The sequence below is a fragment of the Vitis vinifera genome, chromosome 11, assembly GCF_030704535.1.
Source record: "Vitis vinifera cultivar Pinot Noir 40024 chromosome 11, ASM3070453v1".
Classification (NCBI taxonomy): Eukaryota; Viridiplantae; Streptophyta; class Magnoliopsida; order Vitales; family Vitaceae; genus Vitis; species Vitis vinifera.
In genome coordinates this window covers 19,189,358-19,217,030 of record NC_081815.1, presented here as the reverse complement: position 1 = coordinate 19,217,030, position 27,673 = coordinate 19,189,358, and the positions used below count along the sequence as shown (strand labels likewise).

Here is a 27,673-nt window from a genome sequence, read left to right as displayed (position 1 = left end):
GATTATCAACTGTGGAAATCTTCTCCATCTTCACTGCTCTTGAGCTTACATTTTCTCTAATGAAGTGATATCTAACATCGACATGTTTGGTCCTTTCATGAAACACTTGATTTTTACGCAACTGAATTGCACTCTAACTGTCTAAAAATATTTCCACTACACTATTCAGCACTCCAAGCTCTTAACAAGTCCTTGCAACCAAATAACTTCTTTCATGGCCTCAGTAATTGCTATATATTCAGCTTCGGTTGTTGAAAGTGCCACTATCGATTGTAGTTGTGACTTCCAGCTAACAAGTCCTCCAAATAAGGTGAAAATATAACTTGTAGTTGACCTTCTCTTATCAAGATCCTCTGCAAATCTGAATCCACATAACCTGTGATACCAACACCCTCTTTAGAATATCCAAACTTCAATCCTACACCAAAAGATCCTCTTACATATCTTAGCAACCATTTAACTCCATTCCAATGTTTTCTACCTAGGTTAGCCATAAACCTGCTCAAAACACTTATTGAATGAACAATATTTGGTCGTGAGCACACCATTGCATACATGAGTGACCCTATAACATTAGCATATGGAACAAAATTCATCTCTTTCATTTCAACTTCAGATTGAGGAAATTGTGTCATTGACAATCTGAGATGTCCTGCTAATGGTATACTTACAGGTTTTGAATTCTCCATGGAAAACCTTTTCAAAACCTTTTCTAAGTAGCCATTTTGTGATAAGAATAAAGTACGATCCTTTATGTTTCTTACAATTTCCATGCCGAGTATTCTTCTTGCATTCCCAAGATCCATCATATCAAATTCTGACTTTAGAATCCTCTTCACCTCTTGAATTTGTGACTTATCTTTGCAAGCCAATAACATATCATCGACATATATTAGAAGAAATATCATCAGACTTCCTTGTAACTTCTTATAATAGAAACAACCATCATAACTGCTCATTTTGAAACCAATCTTTAGTATAAAGGTGTCAAACCTTTTATACCATTGTCTTGGGGATTGTTTCAATCAATATAAGGATTTTTTAAGTAAACACACTAGATGTTCCTTTTCTGGCTCTTTAAAACCTTCAAGTTGAGTCATTAGATTTTTTTTCTTCTAAGTCTCCATGTAAAAAAGACAGTTTTAACATCTAGTTGCTCCAATTCCCAATCAAATTGAGCTACAATGGACATCAATACTCTAATTGAGGTATGTTTCACCACTGGAGAGAATACTTTGGTGTAGTCAATGCCCTCTCTCTGAGTATACCCTTGAGCCACTAATCTAGCTTTGAACCTTATGGGTTCATTCTTAGTGGCACCCTGTTTTCGCTTGAATATCCATTTACAACTTACCACTTTTTGATTTGGCTTTCTTTCTACAAGCACCTAGGTTTGATTTTTCTATAAGGATTCAAATTCTTCAGTCATTGTTGTGAGTCATTTCATCGATTCATTGTTGTTTATAGCTTCTTGGTAAGAGAGTGGCTCACTCTCTTCATACTCCATAGCAGTCAATAGAGCATAGGTAATCAAATCTACAAAACCAAACCTATCTAGGGGTTTTATGTTCCTCTTAGCCTTATCCCTTGACAAGAGATAATCAAGACTGGCTTCTTGTGAGTTGGTTATTACACCACCTTCAACATTTGAACCTATCACCTTAGTATCTTCTGTCTCTAGGCCATCATGTGCTAAATCATTTTTGTTGATCATGACCATCTTGAGATGATAACTCCACCTCAAACTCAAAATGGTCTTTTTCAAGTGTTAGACTCCTATTTTCAGAATCTTCCTTTGTACCTGCAGTGTTAGTCCTCATAGAAAGCATTTCATTTTCATTAAACACAACATCACGACTTATTATTATTTTAATACCCGGAGATTCCTTATTTCATAACCTATAACCTTTAACACCCTCTGGATAACCTAAGAAGATACATTTTATTAACCTTGGTTCTAATTTTCCTTCACTTTGGTGAACATTAGCTGTGCACCCAAAGATTCTAAGGTGATCATAGTTAGAAGGCTTTCCAGACCAAAACTCTTCTGGAGTTTTAAAGTCTATTGCACTAGATGGAGTTCTATTTACTAAAAAGCAAGTTGTCATTACAGTTTCAACCCAAAAATGTTTATATATGCCAGAACTATACAATATACACATGACTCTATCTAACAATGTCCTATTCATCATCTCTGCTAGGCCATTTTGTTAAGGTGTATTCCTTACTGTTTTGTGTCTTAAAATACCTTGATTTTTACAAAACATTTCAAATTCCTCATTGCAAAACTCTAGCCCATTATCCTTCCTTAACACTTTTACTCTTTTATTAGTTTGATTTTCAACTAAAGCCTTCCACTCCTTAACCTTTGTTAAGACAGTATGTTCATCTTTAGTTTTTAACAAGTATAGCCAAACTTTTCTAGAGTAATCATCAATCAAGGATAGAAAGTACTTATTTCCCCCATGAGTAGAGACTCTTGCAAGCCCCCATAAATCTGAATGTACATATTCCAATACATCCTTTGACTTGTGTATTGCAACTTGAATGCTAACCTGTGTTGCTTGCCAAGAATACAATATTGACAAAAATCAATCTTGTTGATGCTATCCCCACACAATAGGCCCTGCTTGTGCAATTCTTTTAGACCTCGATCACTTAAGTGATCAAGTCTTATATGCCAAAGAATTGTTTTATCAGTTTCAGTTCTTAACACCGATCCCACTAAACCTTTCAATGTGTGACCTTCTAGGATATACAACCCATTTCTCTTCTGACCCTTCATGACAACCATGACACATTTTGAAATGGTTAATTTCCTATTTTATGCTTTGAAGCTATAACCTGATTCGTCCAAAGTTCCAAGAGATATTAGATTTCTCTTCAGGTCTAGTACATGCCTAACTTCTTTGAGAGTTCTTGTCATTCCATCAAACATGTTAATAGCCACCGTGCCAATTCCAACCACACTACAACTGATGTTGTTTCCTAGCAACACCTTTCCACCATTAACTTCTAGATAGGATGAAAACCAATCTCTTCTTAGACACATATGCTAGGTGCAACCCGAGTCCAAGACCCATTCTTCATGATTTTAATTCAATGTAACAGTGAGTACCTCTACACCGTCATAACCATCATCTATAATGGCAACACTTCCTTGTGCTTGAGTATTTTCTTCTTCTTGTCTATCTAGACATATTCTTCTTATATGTCCCATCTTGTTGCAATGATGGCACTTGACATCCCTATAATATTTCTTATCTTTGGACTTTGATCTTGAACCAAATTTTCCTCATTTTCCATTGTTATTTTTATTCTGAGGTCTTCCTCTGGCAATTAAACTTTCACCACTATTAGTTTTGTTAGAAGACTTCATATCCAACACCTTAGCATTCAAGGCATTCTGAACATCATAAAATGTAATGGCATCTCTGCCACATTTTAAGGTTTCTTTAAAGTGCTTCTAAGATTTAGGTAGAGAGTTTAAGAGAATGATTGCCTTATCTTCATCCTCCACCTTGATATCTAAACTCTCTAAATCCAACACCAATTTATTAAACTCATCTAAGGCATCATCAATTGGCCTGGATTCTTCAATCTTGAAACCATATAAATGTTCCTTTAGATAAATGCAATTTGGAAAAGCTTGGGTTCTGTACAGTTCTACCAGCTTTTTCTAAACCCCAACAATAGTTTTCTCATGAGATACTTTTCTCATAACTTGATCAGAAAGACTTAATATGATCGAGCTGTAAGCCTTTCTTTGAACTTCTTGCCTTTCCTTTTCAATCATGCTTTCTGGAAGTACTTTATCAGACAGTAAAGTAATGCCCTGTTGAATCAAGATGGCCTCCATCTTCATCTTCCATAACCCGAAGTCATTTCTACCATTGAAATTCTCAATATCATACTTTGTAGTCGACATTCTTCTTTCCCTGTTCTTGATTTGGCTATGATACCAGATGTTGAGGTTTTATCCAAGTTCCTCAATAAATTGAGATCGAGCACCAATTTAAGAAGACAAAGAAAAACAATATCATAAATCAGAAAAAACAGAGCGAAACAAGCAGAATTTACGTGATTCAGATCTAAGATTTGAATCCTACATCCACGGATCAAGATCACCTCCAAAAATCCACTAAGATTGAACCATTTTACACCCTTAAGAATCTCTAAGAATTTTCAAGCTCTCCCTACAATACAATGAAGAAGACTCACACTCTAAAATCCTCTCACACATGTTCTCTAATTAAGAAAACTCACACACTTCTGTTTTTTTTTTTTCACACTTTTATACAAGTACATGGAAAAAACTAAGCAAAACATGTATGCTTTCAATTAGTTAATCAACTAACTTTGCTTACTTGGCCAATCAATTTTTGGACTACCAAATTCCACAATTCGATCTTGAATCGCTTTAGAATGTCTATGACATATTTCTTTTGCGACCTTGAAGAAACCATTATCTATTTGTTGGAATTCAATTCCAAGAAAATAGGATATTTATCTTTAATTTGTCACCTCAAATTGTTGTGTCATTGCTTTCCTAAAATCTTCAAATATATGTTAACAATTTCCTATAAAAATTAAATTATTCACATAGAGACGTACAACAATTACATCACCATTATAATTTGACTTGATGTATAGTGTGTTCTTAAAAGGAATAATTTTGAAGTCTATGTTATAATAAATAAACATAAATAGTGTGTACCAAGCACATGATACTTACTTTAACCTATACAATGGATTTTTGAGTTTATAAATTTATTTTTCTTGTCCTTCCTTAATATATCATGGTGGTTGTTCAACAAAAATCTATTATTCAAGTACACCATTAAGAAAAAAATTATTTTACATCCATTTGGTGAATTTTTTACTTTTCTTGTGTTACAACTGTAATTATCATGTGAATGGTGTTTGGTCTAGTAATTGGTGCAAAAAATTCAAAATAATCAATATGTGGCTTATGTTTATATCCTTTTGCAACCAATCTTGTCTTAAATCGATTAACTTTACCATCAGGTTTATATTTTGTCTTATAAACTAATTTAACACCCATTTCTTTTTGACTGGTAAAGTGGTTAGTTCCCTTATGTTGTTATTCTCTATCAATTGAATTTCTTCATTCATTACTTGAATCCATTTTTCATCACTTGCTACTTCTTCATACAAAATCGAATCACAATTTGGAAATAGACAAAAGTTAACTAAACCTTCATTGGTAATTTTGATATCTATCATGACTTCATAATCTTTTAGATGTATAAACATAATATGGGAACGTTTTGGGATCAAGTCCTTGTGATTTAGACTCATGCCCTATTTTTGTTTGCATAGGATAACTTTTAATTAGAGAATATATGCTTGAAATATAAATATTTGTTAAAGAATCCTCTTGATAGTCATTGTCTTTCACATAGTCTTTTTCAATGAAAACATTTTTTTTTTCTCATTTGTATTTTAGTTTGTTGGTACATTAGGTTATGTAATTTAAGTTAACAATGTAGTTCCATTCATTTTAGCATAAGACTTTTCTAGATTATATATCTTACTCTTCATTGAAGACTCAAGATCGTTGCGTCATCAACCGAGATGACATGAGAAAGTATAAAAAATGTCTGAGAAAGGTTAATAGAATTTATATAAGGTTTATAGTGAACTAAAGGTTTTTTAAACTAAGCAAAAATATTTTTAAAAGCTTTTAAAGACACTCAAGCACTTGTGGGAAAATTCTAATTTTGCACAATTGGATTAATTTTACAATTGTACCTCAATTTATTTTACATTTGTAATTGGATTTATTTTACAACGTATTTAAATTCATTTTGAAAATATTTATTTTACAATTATAATTGAATTTATTTTGGAAATTCTAATTTGAGTCCATTAGGTATTTGTATCCTATAAATACCTTACCCAAAAAGGTTTTTGATTTGATGCAAACATTTTGAAAAACCTAGTTTGTCTTCTCATTCCTGAAGCTCTCAAAAAGGTTATTGTATTTCTATTGGGTTGTGAAGGAGATCTACATCCCGTATTTATATGAGATCCATTGGGAGCACATGAGGTGTTGCTTCATGAATGTAGGAATGTCGTATAGATACTGGAGAGTGAGTCTTAAGGTAGTGTATGTCAGGTAAAATTGTGTACTACATTATCATATAGTGGATTAATTGTAGATTTGAGGTCTTTGACCTCATGGTTTTTTTTATCTCCTCATATTGTGTGGAGGTTTTCCATGTAAAAAAGCATTTGTCTTTATGTGCCTGTTGGTTTTTAATCTTTTTTATTTTTTAGAGAATGTGGTTATAATTGAAAGATGTTTTTTGAGAGTTTCATCATTGTAACTCTTCTCGTTTTTTTTATTAGTAAATTCTTGAATGCTGGTATACTTGATGGATGTAAGACTCATATTGATTGTCAACCCTCGTTAAAAATCTTATCTTTTTTCTTTATTTTTTTACTTGTGTGTGCATGGTTTGGTTAATGGTCTCGGGTTTAGAAGAATTCCAATGATAGAAATTTGGTAATACATTTAGAAGCGGAAACATTAGTCTAATTATTTGAAACTTACATGAATTTCTATTTTAATTTGAGTTGGTGAAGGGCATCCTTGTTTTCACCTATTAAAGCTAAAACTGTGGCCGCAATGTGCTTCGAGGTCAGCCCAGCCTCCTCAATCTGCTCCCTCTGTGATCCATGATCGATGTATCTATCGGGTAGCATCATAGCCCTCCACTGCACCAATAAGGACGACATTAAAAATATTAATTAAGGTGTTGTTTGGATATACCCCTTTTCTATTTAAAAAAAATATAAAATGGTAATAGTTGCAGACCTTAAGAGTTCCATCCAGCAATCCATTCAAGGCCAAGAAATGGGAGACGTGAGAGCCAAAACCTCCAATGGATCCTTCTTCAACAGTGAGGAGGACCTCATGCTCTCGAGCCAGCTGCCTGATCAAATCTCCATCAAGAGGCTTGCAGAATCGTGCATCGACCACTGTTGCTGATATGCCGAACCTTTGAAGTAGATGTGATGCTGCCACACAGCTTTGTACAATTGTGCCATAGCCCAGTATAGCCACCCTGGTTCCCTCCTCCAGCACCCTTCCCTTACCAACCTACATTCAATTTGTTTTAAAAGATATTCCCATACAAATGTTTATTTAGGCTAAAGTCCTGGTAATTACCTCTAAAGGTGTCCCTTTGTTGAAGGGAGGGATAATAGAACCAATGCCGTTTCCTCTAGGGTACCTAAAGCAACTGGGTCTGTCGTCAATGGCTGCAGCTGTGGCCACCATGTTCATGAGCTCGCGTTCACACGAAGGGGCCATGACCACCATGTTAGGTAAACAAGCCATGAAAGTAGTGTCAAAGGCCCCGCAATGGGTCGGACCATCCGCACCAACAAGGCCAGCCCTGTCCATTGCAAATCTCACTGGAAGCTTTTGAAGATCCACATCATGAACTACCTGATCAAAAGCTCTTTGCAGAAAAGAAGAATAAATAGCACAAAAAGGCTTGAGGCCTTCAGTAGCTAGACCAGCAGCAAAGGTGACAGCATGTTGCTCTGCAATCCCAACATCAAAGCATCTATTGGGGAAGCGTTTCTGGAATAGATTAAGTCCAGTGCCTCCCCCCATTGCAGCATGGATTGCTACAATCTTGTCATCTCTTTCTGCTTCTGCAATCAAAGACTCTGCAAAGTATTGGGTGTATGAGAGTGTGCTCGATTTCGACTTCAACTGTTTTCCTGAATGGGGATCGAATTTAACGACGCCTACAGATAGAAGATGAAGTGTTAAGCCAAATGATAACATGTCTAAATAATAATGAGGAAGTATAGCAGAAGTTTTCAAGACACTTCACCATGCATCTTATCAGGGGCAGCTTCAGCAGGAGCATATCCTTTTCCTTTCTCAGTAACAATATGGATTAGAACAGCTCCCTGCCCAGGAATGGCCTTAACCACCTTCAATATATGGACAAGTTCTTCCATATTATGGCCATCCACTGGACCAATATAGTGCAATCCAAGCTCTTCAAAGAAGCAGGCTCCTAACCCATTGATCATCCCTCTCAGGTACAAGTCTACTTTGGCAGCAATTTCATGGGCCTGGCCTCCAACTCGCTCGGTGATGGCCTATTTTATGAATATATAAATGGAGATGATCAATAAAATTCATGAATGTTTAGTTAATGAAGAATAAGCTAATGATCATAGGTTTACCTTTGCGGTTTGATGGAGCTGCTGAAATTTTCTACTGGACTGAAGCCTCTTTAGGGCTTTGCTTAGAGCTCCAACGGGAGGAGCAGGGCCGTCAGCGGTGGCAGTGGGCAGAGAGACTTGATTGTTGTCATTGAGGATGATGATAAGGTTTGAATCGAGATAACCTGCATTGTTCATTGCCTCATATGCCTGTCCTGCTGTCATGGCTCCATCCCCGATCACCGCAATCACATGGTTGTTCTTCCTTAACAAGTCTCTAGCAACTGCCATCCCTGAAAGGCATTGAAAGAGAAAGAAAACAAATTGCATGATTAATTAGTCCGTGCCACGTACATATTTTTAAATCTTGTTATTTGTACCAGTCTCATTTATTTTTACCCTTTTACCTTAGTCTCATTCATTTGTAATCTCATTCAATGTCTTAGATTTCAGCACACATGTTGAACAGTTTAGATTTCTATTCTGTAGGTATCATGCTACGGTACCATAACATTTTCCTATATATATAGGGACTGATAAATCTACAAGGTTTATGCTTAGACTTGTTGTCTGATTAAATTCTGAAATTTTCAAGTGATATGAATGTATTCTTGCCAAGTGGCGAACTTGGTAAGAGAGATAAGAGCAAAGGTCCATGGCTAAGACTTTATGATAAAAAGGTCTGTACCTAAGCCAGCTGAAATGCTGGTAGAGCTATGGCCAGCTCCAAAGGCATCATGCACACTCTCGTCCCTCTTGGGGAAGCCAGCAAGCCCACTAGTCTGTCGAATGGTATGCATTCTTGATCTCCTGGCAGTCAATATCTTATGCGGATATGCCTGCAACAGAAGAAATTCACTCAAGCAAATGATTTCTATGCTTTAAAAACATGTTTACAACAGAAAATATTTTTTTGAGAATTTGTTCTAATAACCGGATGATTTTTACATATAAATTTTGAGTCGCTTTTAGGTATACTACGATTGGAAACATGGAAAATAGACCGAAATTTTTTGCATTATACATAAGAGCATAATTCTACAAGGACAATGAATCAAGGAAACCATTTTTCATATTTGAGTCTATAAAACAAAATTTATTTTTCCTGAGAATTAGTTCTTGGAAATATCACAAATTAAAAGCAGATGCTGTAAAAATATACGAATTAAAATTCCAAGATCACCTGATGTCCAACATCCCAAATGATCTTATCATCTGGGGTGTTGAAGACATGATGAAGGGCAACTGTGAGCTCAGCCACTCCTAGGCTTGCACTGAGATGCCCACCAGTCTTTGAGACTACATAAACCAGCTCTTCCCGGAGTTCATCAGCCAACATCTCCAGTTCCTAAAAGTAAGAATTAAAATTTTGTAAATGAGAAAACTTGGAAAATATATGAAGTATAGCTTGAACAAACATCAATGTAATCTTGATTATATAGTTTACCTCAATGGAGAGATTCTTCATATGCTTTGGGTGGTTGATGGTATCTAAGATGGAAGTAGAAGGCTTTTCTCCAGAGAAATTGAGGGCCCTTTTGACTTTCAGTTTCTCTTGCTTTTGCTGACCACTACTCATGGCTCCAGGATTAGTCTTGTCTTCATCTGCATTATGGTCTTCGGCACTTGCTACAACATTCAGCTGAAGATTTCAAGAATAAAGGATAGAAGAATGCACATTAGATCTTGTGAACAATTCAGATTGTACGTGTTTTGAGGTAAAAGAAATATCTGAAATCTTATTTGGATTCATGTTCCTTCTCATTTTTAATGCCATTAGGTCACGATTTGATTAATTGGATATAACAAGAGATAGTATAAAAAAGGGGATGAAAAATATATTTTATTCTATGTCTAATGATAGGATAAATGGTTAAATATATTATCTATTTTTTTTTCTATATAAAATATGTTAATCTTAAGTTGTAATATAAGATATATATATATATATATATATATATATATATATATATATATATATATATATTTTCATCCATTTTTAATTTTTTTATATTACTTATTTTGAAAAATATTTTTTTATTAAAAAATTAAATTTGTAGTTAAAAATAAAAACTAAGAAAAATAGTTATGAAATATATTGTAAAATATATAAAAAAAAATTCATAGTATTATTTAGTATATAATTTTTTATTTTATAAATTGAATAATATAATATAAGTTTTTTATTTATAAATTGTAAATATTTTAATCATAAATATTATAAATAAATAAATATTAAATATTAAATTATTTAATAATTTCTAAGTATCTTTAAATGTAGGAGAAATTTCATAATTTTTTTAATAGTAAATATTGGAATATAATATAGTTTTCATTTTAAACAAATATCAAAACATTGAAAAGCAATATTTTATCTTTTTATTCATTTTATAAATTAAATGTAAGTATGAGATAATATATCTTAATAGATATTTAAGGCCTTAGGATATCCCATTGAATATGATATCAAATGATTTATTAGGATACATGTATCATATCTTATCATGTCAACCAAATTATAGGTTTGAAGTGTTAACTTTGATGGAAATTAGCCCATGGTTCAATAAATTTGTCATAAAAACTCAAAGGGAAAACATATAGTATGTGTATTTACTATAAATTTAGTATAAATTAAAGTCTAAATATGCAAGACATTTAAAAAGAAGATGAAGATTCTTTAATATAAATGTTTCTACATATAGATGAAATGTATAAATATGTGGTACATATAAAATAAGACTCTAGATACACAATTATAAAAAAAAAAGAAAAAAGAAAGAAAGTATTAATACAAATATTTCTATATACTGATAAAATGTATGAATATGCTGTGTGTTTAATAAAAGATCTTATGCATTTATAAAATAAAAGAAAGAAACTATTAATATAGATATTTCTATATATTAGTGAAATGTACGAATATGTTATAAGATCCTAAAAATACAATTATAAAATTTAAAAAAAAAAAATGAAAGTACAAAAAACTTGCATCTTCCAACACAAGAATAAAATATCATTTTCAATGGTTTTTTTTATTATTATTAATAATAGGGATTTGTTTTTTCGAAATCCACTTAATTATATATATTTCAAAATCCTAAATGTGTAAAGAATAAAATGAAGGAAAGAAAATGAGAGCTAGTGAAAGAAATTAACCTTCCACTTCTTGCAATGGAGAGAAGTTGACAACCTCGAAAGAGAAAACCCATCTTGAGAATGAAGCATGGGGGAGAAATTCCCTTTGAGAACACTACAAGAAGCCATTTTCTCCACTAAAAGGAAAAACCCTAATTGAAAGGAAGAGACTGTAAACAAAATTTGAAGAAGAAGAAGATTAATGGAGTGGCTTTTATAGAGAACTAGCACAAGCACTAAAAGAAATAAAGATATAGAGGAAAAGAATACTCTAAATATTGGATTATGAAAATCAATTTTGGATGGAAAGAAAAGTAATTTTTTTCCATATTTATTTTGGGTGAAGCCAAGAAGATACCATAATAATAATGAAGGGAGGAAAATAAACAAATTAAACGACCATTGATTTCCAAAATTGTTAAAAATTTTAAAATAATTTTAATTTCAGCCATTTGTATGAGTACAATATTAAGGCTCTAATTTTAATTATTGTTAGAAGAAATTTTTGGAATTTATTGTTGAAAACAAATTGGTTCATTAATGATAATTAAAAACTCAAAAATTAGAGGAAAAGAATATTAAAAAAGAAAAGGAATGGCTATCATTTTTGCAAATATATACTACAAAAGACCTCATCTTAACCATTAATTTCCCTTCAATTAATTAGATATATGTATTGACAAACATATTAATTTTGCCAATTAAAATATTAAATTTTGATGAATTAAATATATCAAAGTACAATTGTATTAACTATTAAGGACCAACTTTTATAACTTATTTGTCACTTTTCTAAAATATTTGGCTAATTACCAAATTAATTTTTTTTCCTTTTTTTTTTAAGGTGAATTGCTCTGGAAAAACATTTAGTTTTTCACAAATCCATTCGGATATTCTTTGTATTTTTTTTTTATAGGGAATAGTACATTGATATTTTACTCTTTCACAAATCTGAATAAGCATATTACAAAATCCATTTTTATGTAAGATTTATTTAAAATACCTATTTTACTCTATGGAGTATGTAAATAATAAAAATTCCAATTTAATCATAAGATTGGGTTAACATGTCATCCATTCTAATAAACATATCATGTACCAACAGCAAGAGAAAAAAAAAAATCTATTTATAGATATTTATCTTTTTAAAATTTCATTTATACAAACCCCTTTACTTATTTATTTTTTTCTTTTCATTTTTTTTTTTTTGTTCTGTTTTGTTTTATTTTGTTTTTTTATGGAATAGTATTTTTAAGCTATATATTCATTATGCAAAATTCTAATTGATACTATTAATTGGGATAGAGGTGGGAGCATGGATGAAAATATCGTGATATATAGAAGATATATTGCGTATTGGAACTTATGGAAACAATATTATGTGGAGAAATATTGATCAACGCGCTCACCCAGTAGGTGGACAACCACTGGGGCAAGTTTGCCCCTTGTTAAATATAACGCACCAAAATAAAAGTCATTATATAAACAAAATTTTAAAAGAATATTTTAAAGAAAAAATTTATTATAATTATTTTATAATTAAATAAAAAAATCTTATTTAATTGATTGCAAAAAATATACAATTCTTATGATAATTTCTTCATAGTGTTTTTAATATCATAAATAGATTAATTAAGTATTAAATATATATATATATATATATATATATATATATATATATCATAATTTATTTTATATTATTTAATATAATTGAATTAAATGGATCATAATTTTAGTATTAAATATATTTTAAAATTAAACATATTATAATCAAATATCATAATATTATTATAAAATAATATTTGATGTAATTTAAAAATAAATGTACACATATAAAATTCATATTTTGTTATTAACATATAGGATATTGTTATCAAATATGATAAATTATATCATATATATATATATATCAAATAATTCAACAAAATAACTTTAAAATATTTATTATATTTCTAATTACATTTCTATGAGATTTTATATATATATATATATATATATATATATATATCCATGAATTTTGATTAATTTTAGGTCTATCGATATTTTTTTCTAAAATATCAGTTGATATATTTATAATATATTCATAAAATTGAAATACTAACCGATATTTTTATCATTAGGTGAGAAGGGGCTGAATAGGTCCATGATTCCTAGAATTAATTCAAATTTAATTAATTAATCCAAGTCCAATCTAAACAATAATCAAAATTAAGAAAATAACTTATTATAAAGGATACACATATAAATTCCTTCAAATAATTTGGGGAAAAACTAGGGGTGGTAGTGTTGCAAAAATCTTCATTAGATCTAAAGATTATTATATTATACCAAGCAATGATTCCCAATTCAATCTTGGTAAAAATTTTCCTTCACTTTAAACTTCCATTGTCTTTGACTTTGCTCAATGAAAATCCAAACTCATGTATCAAAGGTATGAGTATTTTTGTTTTCAAAAACACAATTATTTTGAATGGAGTTCTAGGTTTTGAAATATGAATAGTATGAGAGTGAAAATTTATATTCTAGATCAACTATATGTTGCCCCCAATGAAAAATTGTGTTTTGGGATGTATTTATCTACTCAATACTTAAATGAGTTGATTGAAGAAAGGTTCCACAAAATATTCAAATTAAAAAATTTCTATGTTTGAGGGTTTTTAATATTTTGATACCTACCTTAAGAGAAATTACAAAAGTCTAAGCGGGCATGTGGATGTACGTTCTTTTCCCCAAATACAACGATATTCTAAAATCAAATTATTAAAGAAAATTTAATTTCACGAATCAAGTATTCACTCTTGCTTAATAATAAAAAAAAAAGTAAAAAAAAAAGTATTATTATAATGGAACTCCTACTTCACGTTTAACTCAAAGTTCTATTTCCAATATATAATTGCTCAATTTATTTAATATATTAAAATTAGTAAAAGAAAAGAAAAGAGAAGGTGGTTATGCTAACTCCAACTCCATATTCTCCTTAAAAAAAAAAAAAATCACTCACTCAGTGTCCACAACAATTTTTAAAAAAGAATAATAATAAAATTGTGATAAAAATATATAAAATTAAAATTAACATAAATATAATAATTATAAATTTTAATATAAATATAAAAAATCCCCACATAAATTAAATTTAATATACTGAAATTGAGCAAAATTATTTTATAATAGGTGTTGGTGTCTTTCAGATTTGAACTTACACTAACTTTTTATCTAAAACAACACAATGACTTAAATTTTGAATTGGGTTCTTCAATTCATATTTCCTTTTATTACATGCAGAGTAAGAGTCATTGACTTGATTCAATCCGGTTTTGCACTTTTTTTTTATCATGCACGTGCCTTATTTCATAAATGTTTTTAGGGATTAGCATAACTTCCCATGGTAGCTATCACACTACTATACCCACAGAGGTGAGTTCTTCAAGGATGATTTGCAATCAAGATCTTGCAAAAGTCTTGACTTGGATTTATTCAGAGCTATGCTTTTCCTAAAATATTATCACAAGAATAAGCACAATTACCATTTAATTCACCTTTCAAAAATATTGTTTTTACATCTGATGTACTTCTAATTTATAAATTAAAGTTATTGCAATTAACACTCTAATAGTTGTAACTCTAGTTACATGTAAAACAAATGTCAAAGAAATCTACTCCTTCCTTTTGTTTAAACCCCTTAGTAATAAGTCTAGCATTAAATGTTTCTATAATTACATTTGTTCTTAACTTTTTTTCTAAAAGATGAGTTAAAAAAAAAATCATAGTATTGTTAGTAATAGAATTCATTTCACTATTTATTGCTTTTTTCCAAAATAAAACATCCGATAAATTCATTGTTTCATTATATGTCTTAGATCATCTTCAACTAAGTATGTGAAAAAGTTAGCACCAAAATTCTTTTCAATTCTTCCTCTTTTACTTCTTAGATAATAATTTTCTTTATTTTTAAGTTTAAATTTGAAATAATTTCTACAAGAGAGTTAGAGTTTGAGTCTTCTCCTAATTTGGATAATTTATTTTTCATAGGGAAGATATGTTAAAAAATGTAGCATCATGTGAATCTAAAATATATAGAATTAATTGGGATTTTAAGAATTTATCACCAAAAATCCATAAGTCATGCTATTTAAAAAATATCCAATAAATATGGAGTCTATAGTTTTTGAACCTAATTTTCTCTTTTTATTTATTTGAATATGTTTACTTTACCTAGACACCCCACACTTTTAAATATTTTAGATTTGGGCATATGATTTTTTCAAATTTCATATATTGTTTTTTCTAAACTTTTATAAAGAACTCTATTAAGAATGTGACAAACAAAATAAAAGACTTCATCCTATGAATTATTTGATAATCCTAAAATAGTCAACATAACATTTACCATATCTAACAAGATTCTATTTTTCCTCTTTACAAATCCATTAGATTGTGAGGAATAGGGTGTAGTTATTTAATGAATTATCCCATGTTGATCACAAAAATTATTCATCTCTTTTGATATATATTCACTCCTCTATATGATATTAAAATTTTAATTTTACTTTCTAATTGATTTTCTATCAATTTTTTTTATATTTTGAATTTGTCGTGTAATTCATTCTTAGAGTTAATAAGGAAAATTCACCCCTTCTATATGACCTTAAAATTCTAATTTTATTTTCTGATTGATTTTCTATCAAAGTTCTATATATTTTGAGTTTTGAGTCAATCAGATAATTAAATATAACAATATTACCTCCATGGGTAATAATATTGTTCAAATCACATATATTACTATGAATTAGATGTAATAATTTTTTTTCAACATTTAGCTTGTACACAGACTTCATATTTTGTCTTAACTTTTATTTCAAGCTTATGCAAATTAAACCACTTTAAAGGTATACTTATACGGATATGGTTGCTTATGCACTTAGTGTGGTAGAAAGTAGTGAACATAAGGAACCTTATACTTATAAGGAAGTCTTCACTAGTAGAGAGTTTACACCATTGATTGTTACTACAAAAGAAAAGAATGAATCTCTTCAAAAGACCCATACTTAACAACTAGTTGAGAAGCCTAAGAATCAAAAGATTGTTGGTTGCAAATGCATCTTTAGAAGAAAGGAAGGAATTCTAAGTGTAAAGGATGTTAGGTTTAAACTTCAGGTGGCAAGGGATCACACACAAAAAGAGGGTGTAAACACTTCAATGAAGTGTTTTCTTCGGTTATGAAGCATAGCTCAATTAGTGTAATATTACTTACCATGATCACTTTAATTGATTTAAAATTAGAGCAACTTGATCATGTCAATACTGCTTTTTTACATGGTGAATTGAAAGAACAAATTTATATACATTAATTTGAGGGATTCATTATTTTAGGAAAGGAGGACCATATTTGTTTAGTGAATAAATCTCATTATGGTTTGAAGTAATCTCCTAGATGATATTATAAAAGATTTGATACTTTTACGATTAGTAGATGAATATTATAAAAGTGAATATAAAAATTATATCTATCACAAGGAACTATTTGATGACTCTTGCTTATTTATTGTTATACGTTGATGACATTTGCCGGTAAGAATATGTCTAATATCAACATCAACTTTAAGGAGAGTTTGTAATGAAACGCCTTGGAGTTACAAAAAATAATAGGGACAAAGATTACTTAGAAGGACTTGTTCCTATATATAAAAATATATATATATATCCATGTGACCCCATGAAGCTAATTTGGAGCTTAGTATCCATTGGGGTCTTGAAAAGAATGAGTAGAAGGCAAGAGAAACGCTAGCTAGGAATAGCTTCTATGAAAGCATTTCTGTTTCCAATTCCTGATTACCAGGTACAGTGGAAGTATGTGGTCATATAAGAAGAGGTGCCTCCAGCCCCACCCACTTGTCTTTCTCTACTTCATCATCAGTCATGTTCTGAATTTTGGCGTTACAATTCTTCTCCACTGTTAATTAAGTTTTCCAAAACCGAAACTGATCACAAGTTTCCACGTTAAGATTCTATTTGTTTGTAGTCATGATCTGCCTTGGTCTTTTCTCTCTTGCTGAATGAAATATAATTAATATTGCTCCAACCTGGGTTGGCGTTCTTTCTTATAAATCCCTTATATATCACAAGCACCCTCCACTGAATTTTAACTACAAATTCAGAGACTGGTTCAAGCATTAATCCAAAGGAAAAAAGTGAGTTAAATGTTCAGAAGATCAACTGCTGTAAATTAATCAATTATCGGAAGAGCAGTGGACTTGTGTGAGTGATTAAAAAAGAGAAAAAGGAAGAAAGAAAGAGAGGATAAGATTGAAAGTTCTGGAGTGTAGGACAAAAGTTTCTTTAATTTGAACCAAAGTTGAGATGAGGCCAAAAAGTTCTTTTGCCCTATAGAGTTCCCAAATTAGAAATCATGATGTTAACTTGGCTTATTGGCTTTGGAAGTTACTGGTATTTTTTTGTAGTGAACTGATATAATATCAATTTGAAAGTTGAATTCTACATGGCTAGCAATGGCCAAAAGTGGTTTCGCTGAAGGATTCATCACTGCACTTCCTCACTTTCTTAGCAATATCTGGTGTTATACAAGGCCAACTGTTTCTCCTCCTGCTATCCAGCTGTTTATTAAATTTGTATCTTCCATCACCGACACCGCCTTTACCTCATTATAAATACAGCAAATGAGCCCATTGTTATTCTTCACAAATCAAGCTTACCACCTGATCACATCCATGGCTTCTTTTTCTTCCACAGTGCTGCTGTTTCTGATCTCTCTTATGGCTGCCTCTTTCATAGCTGTTTCTGCAGGTACCCTTTATGAAGATATTGACATCAAATGGGGAGATGACCGCGCCAAGATACTCAACAATGGGCAGCTTCTTACTCTTTCCCTTGATAGAACCTGTGGCGCAGGGTTCCAGTCCAAGAATGAGTACCTATTCGGAAAGATAGAGATGCAGCTCAAGCTTGTTCCTGGCAATTCTGCTGGCACGGTCACCGCCTTCTACGTATGTTCCCGATTCTTACCTCATTCTGTGAATGAACTTATTGAAGCTATTATATGTACAATTACTTGAAAAAACCATCGCCATCATGTTGTGTTGCAGTTATCTTCACCAGGGCCAACCCGTGATGAGATAGACTTTGAGTTCCTGGGGAACCTCAGCGGGGATCCTTACACAGTCCACACTAATGTATATACTCAAGGGAAGGGTGAAAGAGAGCAGCAGTTTCACCTCTGGTTCGACCCAACTGCTGATTTCCACACCTATTCCTTTACCTGGAATCCCAAACACATAATGTAATAACTACTAATTCGTCATCACTTCAATTTGGGTTGCTTTTTTCTGGCTTCTGCTTAAGCTTGTTTGTTGGCTTTCTGGCTGCTTTTCCAGCTTTTCCGTTGATGACACCCCTATCAGAGAGTTCAAGAACCTTGAGTCAATTGGAGTCCAGTACCCGAAAAACCAGGCGATGAGCTTATACTCTAGTCTCTGGGATGCTGAAGACTGGGCGACTAGAGGCGGGCTTGTCAAGACAGACTGGTCGCAAGCTCCCTTCACTGCTTCCTATAGGAACTTCAACGCCAATGGCTGCATTTGGTCTGCTGGGAAATCCTCTTGCAGCTCAGTTTCTTCCTCTTTGATCTTGGCTGATAACTCATGGCTGGCTCCAGAGCTTGATGCCCGGAGCCAAGAGAAGCTCATGTGGGTGCAGAGGAACTACATGATTTACAACTATTGCACCGACACAAAGCGATTCCCAGGAGGTTTCCCTGCAGAATGCCATGCCACCAGCAATTCCTAGAGCAAACACTGTGATCATATATTCAGCTGTTTAATTAGTATTAGACTATCAGTTTTGTTTTCACCAATAAAAACAAAGTGAACCTTCTCTGGTATATATATAAAGAAGGGAAAATGCAGCTTTGCATTCTGAAAAGCCATGAATTTGCTAACATTTTGGCCCTGATCTCGCAAACAATTAGAAGTAATTATTATGTATGACTGAATTTTATGTTTCAGAACTCTATTTTAAATATGTTTTTATTAAAGATAAAAGATAATTATAATATTTTTAAAATTTTTAATTTAATAAAAATTGATTCCTCCCTTCATATTTGATAATGAATGAGTTCTTTTGAGATACATCATGTCAGGGAGTGCATAAGGTTTATGGTTGAGATTTCTATCTAATTGATAAATGTTACTTTTCAGTGTTTGAGAAACTCCGCCCAACAGGGCCTTAAGTCTCAATATACGAGTCAAGCTTGATCTCATCACCAACCAGTTGGTCCAGATAGGCCCGGTATGGGCATGGGAGGGCCTGACAGTGATCCACTTTGGACAAGAAAGTGGGCTTGACCCCTTCTCATAGTAGGTGGCCAACCATCCTGGGTTAGGCGTAACCAACCCACTTTGTTTGGTCCTTAGCATTCCAGCCCCATTGGGATGGGTCTTGTGAAATTTTGGTGACAGGACTCATGGGTTCATGGCCCACTTGTGTAAAGAAACCCACTTCACTTCAGCTTGGTCATTCCTGTCCCAAATGGGTTGGGTCTTGCATAAGCTGGGTGATAGAACCATGGGCTCATGACTCGGTTCGGTCATTAATGATGTCAAATCAGCGAGACTTTCCGGTCTGATTGCCCGAACCCCTTAGTCTAATTAAGCTGATTAAGTTTCCATTAAGAGAACTCAACTGTTCGGTCATTAATGATGTCAAATCAGCGAGACTTTCCGGTCTAGTTGCCCGAACCCCTTAGTCTAATTAAGCTGATTAAGTTTCCATTAAGAGAACTCAACCAAACCTTGACTTGGGTATTAAAAATATTGTTGAAATTGAGTGATGTGGCCCACCCAGTTACACTCCTGATAATATTTGTCTATGATTCTCATTTTCAGTGAATATATCCTGGATAGACCTACTCTTATTTATATATGTAATAAAGCCTGTTGCTGGCCCATGTAAGTGGCTTGGCAATTAAGAAATATATAAAGGTAGAGAGAGGCAGGTGAACAATTGTATTGACCATTCCAAAACCGCGTCCAGTAAAGAATGAATCTATGAATTCACTTTTGATATGATGAGGCGGCACCTAACCCAACTTATGTGATTATTATGGGAACAATCTGTGTGTGGCTTTGCCATACCCAGCTGTTCTCAACTCAACCATTTCAATATCAATTGTCACAAGGAACCTTCCACACCCTTCTTCTTCACGCAGCACACCTTCATTTGCTCTATATATATATATATGCTACCACGTTGAGGTGACCATCATCAACTTCAGTGCTTTGAAAAATTCTAGCTTCCACTCAGCCTACTCCCACCCATATCAATGGCTTCCTCTTCAATACTTGTGTTGATGTTGTCTATGTTAGTTGTTGCCTCTGGAGGCAACTTCAACCAGGACTTTGACATCACATGGGGTGATGGCAGGGCCAAGATACTCAACAATGGACAGCTTCTCACCCTCTCCCTTGACAAGGCCTCTGGCTCTGGCTTCCAGTCCAGGAATGAATATCTGTTTGGGAAGATTGACATGCAGCTGAAACTTGTGTCTGGTAACTCTGCGGGCACTGTCACTGCCTACTATGTAAGCCTCCTCTTTACCATGTGTTTTTCCATCAAGTTCTTTCTTGGCTTCATCTTCTTCTGAGTCACAAATCACCATCCTGGTTTGTGTGATTGCAGTTGTCTTCACAAGGGTCTGCCCATGATGAAATCGACTTTGAATTCCTGGGGAACCTCAGTGGTGATCCATATATCCTCCACACTAATGTGTTCAGCCAAGGCAAGGGAAATAGAGAGCAGCAGTTCTACCTCTGGTTCGACCCAACTGCTGACTTCCACACCTATTCCATCCTCTGGAATCCCCAGCTGATTATGTAAGTAGTACAGTAATTAGTCCCAAAACTTCAACCTGGGTTATGCTTTTTGGGTTTTTAAATTGACTTGATCATCTGGGGTATGTCTGTTTCAGCTTCTCTGTGGATGGCACCCCCATCAGACAGTTCAAGAACTTGGAGTCCAAAGGTGTTGCATACCCAAAGAACCAGCCCATGAGGATATACTCCAGTCTCTGGAATGCTGATGACTGGGCAACAAGAGGCGGGCTTGTGAAGACAGACTGGAGCCAAGCACCATTCACTGCCTCCTACAGGAACTTCAATGCTAATGCTTGTGTGTGGTCTTCTGGATCATCTTCTTGCAGCAAAAATTCCAGTTCTACTACCTCCAACGCTTGGCTCTACCAGGAGCTGGACTCTTCAAGCCAAGAGAAGCTCAAGTGGGTGCAGAAGAACTACATGATTTACAATTACTGCACAGACACAAAGCGTTTCCCACAGGGCCTTCCTCCTGAATGCACTGCCACAAACAACTCCTAGAAAGAGCACAGCCCATGTTGCCATTCACACCCATTATTTCGTTCTACTTCCCTGTAAATTTTGAACTATTTTTGTTAAGAAAAGCATGAAATCAATCCTACAGTATAATAATTATTACTTTGTCAATGAATGATATTAAAAGCTTTTCTGTCACAACATAGAACAAGGAAAACGTTGGGCTGGATTGACTATGCTTACGTGTTCGAAAACACTTTCGGGTTGTTTTGAACAGCAAAATATGGACGGAAATTCAAATATAACCACCATTGGATTTAGATTTAGAGTATGTTTTGTATTTATTTTAAGAAAAGTTTTTAGTTTTTTTAATATTTTAAAATTTGAAATTTTTAAACATTAAAATTATTAAAAATGTTTTTAAGAATTACTTTCAAACATACTTTTAAAATAGATTTACGATATTTTCTATTTAAAGTATTTCTACTTGAAATATTTCTTTTAGAAGAATTAGAGATTCATCTATCAAGATCTTCTATAAAAAATATTCTAAATAATTTTTTAACTTTTTAAAAGTATTATCTAAGTTTTATTAAATATCATAAGTTTTTTTCAAAAACAGTTTTCATATTAAAAGTGTTTTTAAAAAATAATACAATTATACGAATTCTTCAAACTACGACATACTTATATATGATATGAAAGTTTTGAAAGTATTCTCTATATTTCTAATTATTGCTAATGACATTATATAATAAATAATCGAAAACATTTTAAATTTATGCCCGAAAAATATCCTACTTGTATGCATATTTTCTAAGTTGGAAATTCGCCTTTCGTCCCAAAAAAAAACAAAACATTTGCATCCCAATTTAGAATTCAAACAAACATGCCTTTCAAGGACAGCTTCTAATAGAATAGGTCATCAAGAATTAATTGGAGGAGAAGAAGAGAACTTGAAATGGTCCAACGTCCAATGCAAGCTTAAGCACGGTGTCTAGTCCTCATCCTCATTCAGATAGGAACAGAAGAAAAAGGGCAAATATAAGCTTCCAACTCTTTGAAAATTGACACATTCAATGTAATTTTTCTTTGACACAGAAAAATGTGCCGTCATTTGGAATAAATTCTTTATTTTATGATATGAAAATTCCAAATGAAGTCTGCAAAAATTTGGTGATCCATGGGCCGAAGATGAATTAACAAGGCCCTCAATGGGCCTATTCCGGGGTGGCCAGCCCAGGCTCTTCTTTGTCCAAAAGTGTGGAAACATTTATTTTTCTTAAAAAGAGAACAAGAGGAAAAGGAATAAGGAACAAGGAATGAAGCTGGCATTCAGGAATGCAGGTGCCTCGTCCAATAAATCTCAAAAGGTGAGTAACCAAATTCTTCATATCTGTTGGAAACGTGCCTTTAGTTGCTACAGTTATGGGCAAACAAAAAGTTGCTGAATAATTGGTCAATAGACCAAGTCTTTAGGAATATTTTCTGGATATATATATATATATTTTGTTTTGGCTTGATATTAGGAATTGGTTAGACATGGCTAGAAATTAGCAAATTCTCTTGACTTTCTGTTATGTTTCAGCTCTATATAAAGAGCAATGCAATGAATAAAAATATACTTCCAGATACCAAGTTTTTCCTTTGCTGTCATAAATTTCTGCCCTGTTCTTGTGCCATATATCAACATTCTGGTATCAGAGCTCTTCTTCTTGAGGGATCTGTGAGTTGAGTGAATCCAGAAATGGAAACTGAAACAACTTTCTCCCATGTTGCACCACCAATTTTTGATGGTGATAACTATCAAGCCTGGGCTGTTAGAATGACAGTCCATCTTGAAGCATTAGATCTTTGGGAAGCTATAGAGGAAGACTATGATGTTCCCCCATTGCCGGCGAACCCTACGATGGCTCAGCTTAAGAGCCACAAAGAGAGGAAGACCAGGAAGTCCAAAGCTAAAGCCTACTTATTCTCTACTGTTTCAAGCACTATATTTACAAGAATCATGAACCTGGAGTCAGCGAAAGATATTTGGGACTACCTCAAAAAGGAATACCAAGGCAATGAAAGAACCAAAAATATGAAAGTACTCAACTTGATCAGGGAGTTTGAAATGCTGAAAATGAAGGAGACAGAAAACATCAAAGACTACTCTGACAAGTTGCTGGGCATAGTAAACAAGGTGAGGTTGCTTGGTAAGGACTTCTCTGATGAACGAATTGTGCAAAAAATTCTTGTAACTCTGCCTGAAAAGTATGAGTCTAAAATTTCTTCATTAGAAGAATCTAAGGATTTGTCAAGCATATCCTTGGCAGAATTGGTGAATGCATTGCAGGCACAAGAGCAAAGGAGAATGATAAGAAAAGAAGAATCGATGGAGGGTGCGCTTCAAGCAAAGGCAGAAAATTCAGGATGAGGCAAAGACAAGAAAAACAACAATAAGAAGAAGAATAACAAGACTGACAACAACAACAAAAACAAGGATGGAACTTATCCACCTTGCCCACACTGCAAAAAGACAAATCACCCACAAAGAAAGTGTTGGTGGAGGCCTGATGTCAAGTGCAGGAAATGTGGTCAGATTGGACACATGGAGCGGATTTGCAAGTCACAACAACATGAAGAGGCAAAAGCTTCTACTGAGCAACATCAAGAAGAGCAACTTTTTGTTGCAACATGCTTCACAACAAGTAACAGTTCTAGCGATTCCTGGTTGATTGATAGTGGCTGCACAAACCACATGACCAATGACCAAGAGCTCTTTAAAGAGCTTGATAAAACTATCATCTCCAAAGTAAAAACTGGAAATGGTGAATTTATTTCAGTTAAGGGTAAAGGAACTGTGGCTATAGAAAGCTTAACAGGTTTGAAGTATATTACTGATGTTCTATATGTGCCTGACATTGATCAAAACTTGCTTAGTGTTGGGCAGCTGATTGAAAAAGGTTTCAAAGTCATATTTGAAGACAAATGGTGCATGATCAAAGACGCGAAAGGTAGAGATGTATTCAAAGTGAAAATGAGAGCAAAAAGCTTTGCTCTAAATCTAATGGAGGATGAGCAAATAGCATTTTCAAGCACTGTAAGCAATGCAGAATTATGGCACAGAAGGCTTGGGCATTTCCACCATGTTGGACTTCTATATATGCAGAAACAGAATTTGGTGAAAGGTGTGCCATTGTTGGAAGACAAGCTAGCTGATTGTGTGGCTTGTCAATATGGCAAGCAAACTAGAAGACCCTTCCCTCAAACAGCATGGAGAGCAATGCACAAGCTGCAACTGGTACACACAGATGTTGGAGGACCTCAGAAAACACCATCTTTAAATGGTAGTAAGTACTACATTGCATTTATTGATGATTATACCAGATTTTGTTGGATTTATTTCCTCAAATCCAAATCTGAGGTTGCTAATGTATTTTGGAAATATAAAGCATGGGTGGAGAATCAAAGCAGTTGCAGGATGCAGAAGATAAGGTCAGATAATGGGAAAGAATACACAAATGAAATTTTTGATAAATTCTGTGAAGAAGCCAGTATAGAGCACCAACTCACAACACCTTACACTCCACAATAGAATGGAGTAAGTGAGAGAAAAAATCGAAGTATTATGGAGATGACAAGGTGTATGCTACATGAGAAGGAGTTGCCAAAAAAATTGTGGGCAGAGGCTGCAAACACTGCAGTTTTTTTGCTGAATAGGCTGCCAACTAGAGTTTTGCAGAAAAAAACTCCATTTGAAGCCTGGTTTGGTTATAAACCAGATTTGAAGAATTTAAGAACTTTTGGTTGTCTCTGTTTTTCTTATGTGCCACAGGTGAAAAGAGACAAACTTGATAAGAAGGCAGAACCAGGAGTTTTCATTGGATATAGCAACTCTTCCAAGGCTTACAGAATTTTCCAACCACAAAATGGAAAAATTCTTGTAAGTAGAGATGTCAAGTTCATGGAGGATAGACAATGGAACTGGGAGGAGTCAATAAAGATGCAACTGCCAAAGGTTCCACAATATTTTGATGAAGACATAGATGATGTCCCAGTTAGAGGTATAAGGTCCTTATCTGATGTTTATGAAAGAAACAATGTTGCTGTTTTTGAGCCTGCAGAATTTGAAGAGGCAGAGAAGGATGACAAGTGGATTGAAGCAATGAAAGAGGAGCTTAGAATGATTGAAAAGAATGACACCTGGGAGTTGGTGGACAGACCTCAACACAGAAAGGTCATTGGAGTCAAATGGGTTTATAGAACCAAACTTAATGCAGATGGTTCTGTAAATAAATACAAAGCCAGATTAGTTGTGAAGGGGTATAGTCAAGTGTTTGGAGTGGATTTCTCAGAAACTTTTGCTCGAGTAGCACGCTTGGATACAATCAGAATGTTGCTTGCTTTGACAGCACAAAAGGGATGGAAAACTTACCAGTTGGATGTAAAATCTGCTTTTTTAAATGGTTATCTTCAAGAGGAAATTTATGTAGAGCAGCCCGAGGGATTCCAAGTCAAGGGACAGGAGGAGAAGGTCTACTTGTTGAAGAAGGCCTTATATGGTCTTAAACAGGCTCCCAGGGCCTGGTACAGTAGGATTGATGAACATCTTCAAAGTCTTGGATTTGTTAAAAGTCCAAGTGAAGCTACATTATATGTAAAAGGAACAGATGCTAACTTAATTGTAGTTTCTGTTTATGTTGATGATCTGCTTGTAACAGGTAGCAATGAGAAACTGGTAAAAGAGTTTAAAGCTGAAATGCTCAAAGTATTTGAGATGACAGACCTTGGCTTGATGTCCTATTTTCTGGGTATGGAGGTGAAGCAAGATCATGATGGAGTCTTCATAAGCCAAAAGAAGTATGCAAAGGAAATTCTTAACAAATTTCACATGGATGATTGCAAAAGGACCAGCACACCAATGAATCAGAAGGAGAAATTTAGCAAAGATGATGGAACAGAAAAAGTGGATGAAAGCCAATATAGGAGTCTGATTGGTTGCTTGATGTATCTTACAGCCACCAGACCAGACATAATGTTTTCAGTAAGCTTGCTTTCAAGATTCATGCATTGTGCCAGTGAAGTGCATTTTCAAGCTGCCAAAAGGATTGTAAGATATATCAAGGGCACAACAAATTATGGCATTAAATATTCTTACTGTCAGAATTTTAAACTTCATGGTTATTCTGATAGTGATTGGGCAGGTTCTATTGATGACATGAGAAGTACAACAGGATTTTGTTTCAACTTTGGATCCGGAATTTTTTCATGGTCCTCAAAGAAGCAAGATGTGATAGCTCAAAGTACAGCAGAGGCAGAATATGTAGCAGCCAATGCTACTGTAAATCAAGCAATTTGGATCAGAAAAATACTTGCAGATCTACACATGAAGCAAAATGAGCCAACACAGATTCATGTAGATAACCAAGCTGCAATTGCAATTTCAAATGATTCTGTTTTTCATGGCAAGACTAAGCATTTCAAGATCAAGTTGTATCACTTAAGAGAAGAACAAAAGGATGGTGAAGTTAAACTGCTTTATTGCAAGACTGAGGATCAAATTGCAGATGTGTTAACCAAGGCTCTACCAAAAGCTAGATTTGAAACCTTAAGAGGTAAAATAGGCCTTTGCAGCTACTAAGGCAAGAAGGAGTGTTGGAAACGTGCCTTTAGTTGCTACAGTTATGGGCAAACAAAAAGTTGCTGAATAATTGGTCAATAGACCAAGTCTTTAGGAATATTTTCTGGATATATATATATATATATATATATTTTGTTTTGGCTTGATATTAGGAATTGGTTAGACATGGCTAGAAATTAGCAAATTCTCTTGACTTTCTGTTATGTTTCAGCTCTATATAAAGAGCAATGCAATGAATAAAAATATACTTCCAGATACCAAGTTTTTCCTTTGTTGTCATAAATTTCTGCCCTGTTCTTGTGCCATATATCAACAATATCAATTACTTTTCTATCATAGTTTCTATGGAAACAAA

The 27,673-nt window shown here is 33.5% G+C and overlaps 4 protein-coding genes across 4 annotated transcripts; 3 read left to right on the top strand and 1 right to left on the bottom strand.

Moving 5' to 3' along the window:
* Window positions 1-6,516: 6,516 nt before the first annotated feature.
* On the bottom strand, window positions 6,517-11,546 carry LOC100263394 (probable 1-deoxy-D-xylulose-5-phosphate synthase 2, chloroplastic). The gene is made up of 9 exons (XM_002270300.4): window positions 11,374-11,546; window positions 9,665-9,859; window positions 9,401-9,565; window positions 8,906-9,056; window positions 8,239-8,510; window positions 7,878-8,151; window positions 7,199-7,788; window positions 6,845-7,129; window positions 6,517-6,744 (listed from the first exon to the last, which is right to left on the bottom strand). The coding sequence occupies exons 1-9, from the start codon at window positions 11,479-11,481 to the stop codon at window positions 6,589-6,591; spliced, it is 2,196 nt and encodes a 731-aa protein (XP_002270336.1). The 5' UTR covers window positions 11,482-11,546; the 3' UTR covers window positions 6,517-6,588.
* Window positions 11,547-17,821: 6,275 nt separating this feature from the next.
* On the top strand, window positions 17,822-19,287 carry LOC100261550 (probable xyloglucan endotransglucosylase/hydrolase protein 23). The gene is made up of 3 exons (XM_002274118.4): window positions 17,822-18,353; window positions 18,453-18,646; window positions 18,741-19,287. Exons 1-3 carry the CDS (start codon window positions 18,027-18,029, stop codon window positions 19,150-19,152), a joined length of 933 nt encoding a protein of 310 aa, XP_002274154.2. The 5' UTR covers window positions 17,822-18,026; the 3' UTR covers window positions 19,153-19,287.
* Window positions 19,288-20,593: 1,306 nt separating this feature from the next.
* LOC100241119 (probable xyloglucan endotransglucosylase/hydrolase protein 23) lies at window positions 20,594-21,893 on the top strand. Its single transcript, XM_002270263.4, has 3 exons — window positions 20,594-20,944; window positions 21,043-21,236; window positions 21,332-21,893. The coding sequence occupies exons 1-3, from the start codon at window positions 20,687-20,689 to the stop codon at window positions 21,735-21,737; spliced, it is 858 nt and encodes a 285-aa protein (XP_002270299.1). The 5' UTR covers window positions 20,594-20,686; the 3' UTR covers window positions 21,738-21,893.
* A 1,546-nt stretch (window positions 21,894-23,439) lies between these two features.
* Window positions 23,440-24,111, top strand: LOC104878630 (uncharacterized). The gene has a single exon (XM_010649226.2). The coding sequence runs from the start codon at window positions 23,440-23,442 to the stop codon at window positions 24,109-24,111; it is 672 nt and encodes a 223-aa protein (XP_010647528.1).
* Window positions 24,112-27,673: the final 3,562 nt, after the last annotated feature.

Coding starts and splice junctions, on each gene's coding strand:
- LOC100261550 (XM_002274118.4), top strand. CDS start 18,027: ATGAGCCCATTGTTATTCTTCACAAATCAAGCTTACCACCTGATCACA. Junction 18,354..18,452: donor GCACGGTCACCGCCTTCTAC/GTATGTTCCCGA, acceptor GTTGTGTTGCAG/TTATCTTCACCAGGGCCAAC. Junction 18,647..18,740: donor TGGAATCCCAAACACATAAT/GTAATAACTACT, acceptor CTGCTTTTCCAG/CTTTTCCGTTGATGACACCC.
- LOC100263394 (XM_002270300.4), bottom strand. CDS start 11,481: ATGGCTTCTTGTAGTGTTCTCAAAGGGAATTTCTCCCCCATGCTTCAT. Junction 9,860..11,373: donor TCCATTGCAAGAAGTGGAAG/GTTAATTTCTTT, acceptor TGAAATCTTCAG/CTGAATGTTGTAGCAAGTGC. Junction 9,566..9,664: donor TGAAGAATCTCTCCATTGAG/GTAAACTATATA, acceptor TCTTACTTTTAG/GAACTGGAGATGTTGGCTGA.
- LOC104878630 (XM_010649226.2), top strand. CDS start 23,440: ATGGAAACTGAAACAACTTTCTCCCATGTTGCACCACCAATTTTTGAT.
- LOC100241119 (XM_002270263.4), top strand. CDS start 20,687: ATGGCTTCCTCTTCAATACTTGTGTTGATGTTGTCTATGTTAGTTGTT. Junction 20,945..21,042: donor GCACTGTCACTGCCTACTAT/GTAAGCCTCCTC, acceptor GTGTGATTGCAG/TTGTCTTCACAAGGGTCTGC. Junction 21,237..21,331: donor TGGAATCCCCAGCTGATTAT/GTAAGTAGTACA, acceptor TGTCTGTTTCAG/CTTCTCTGTGGATGGCACCC.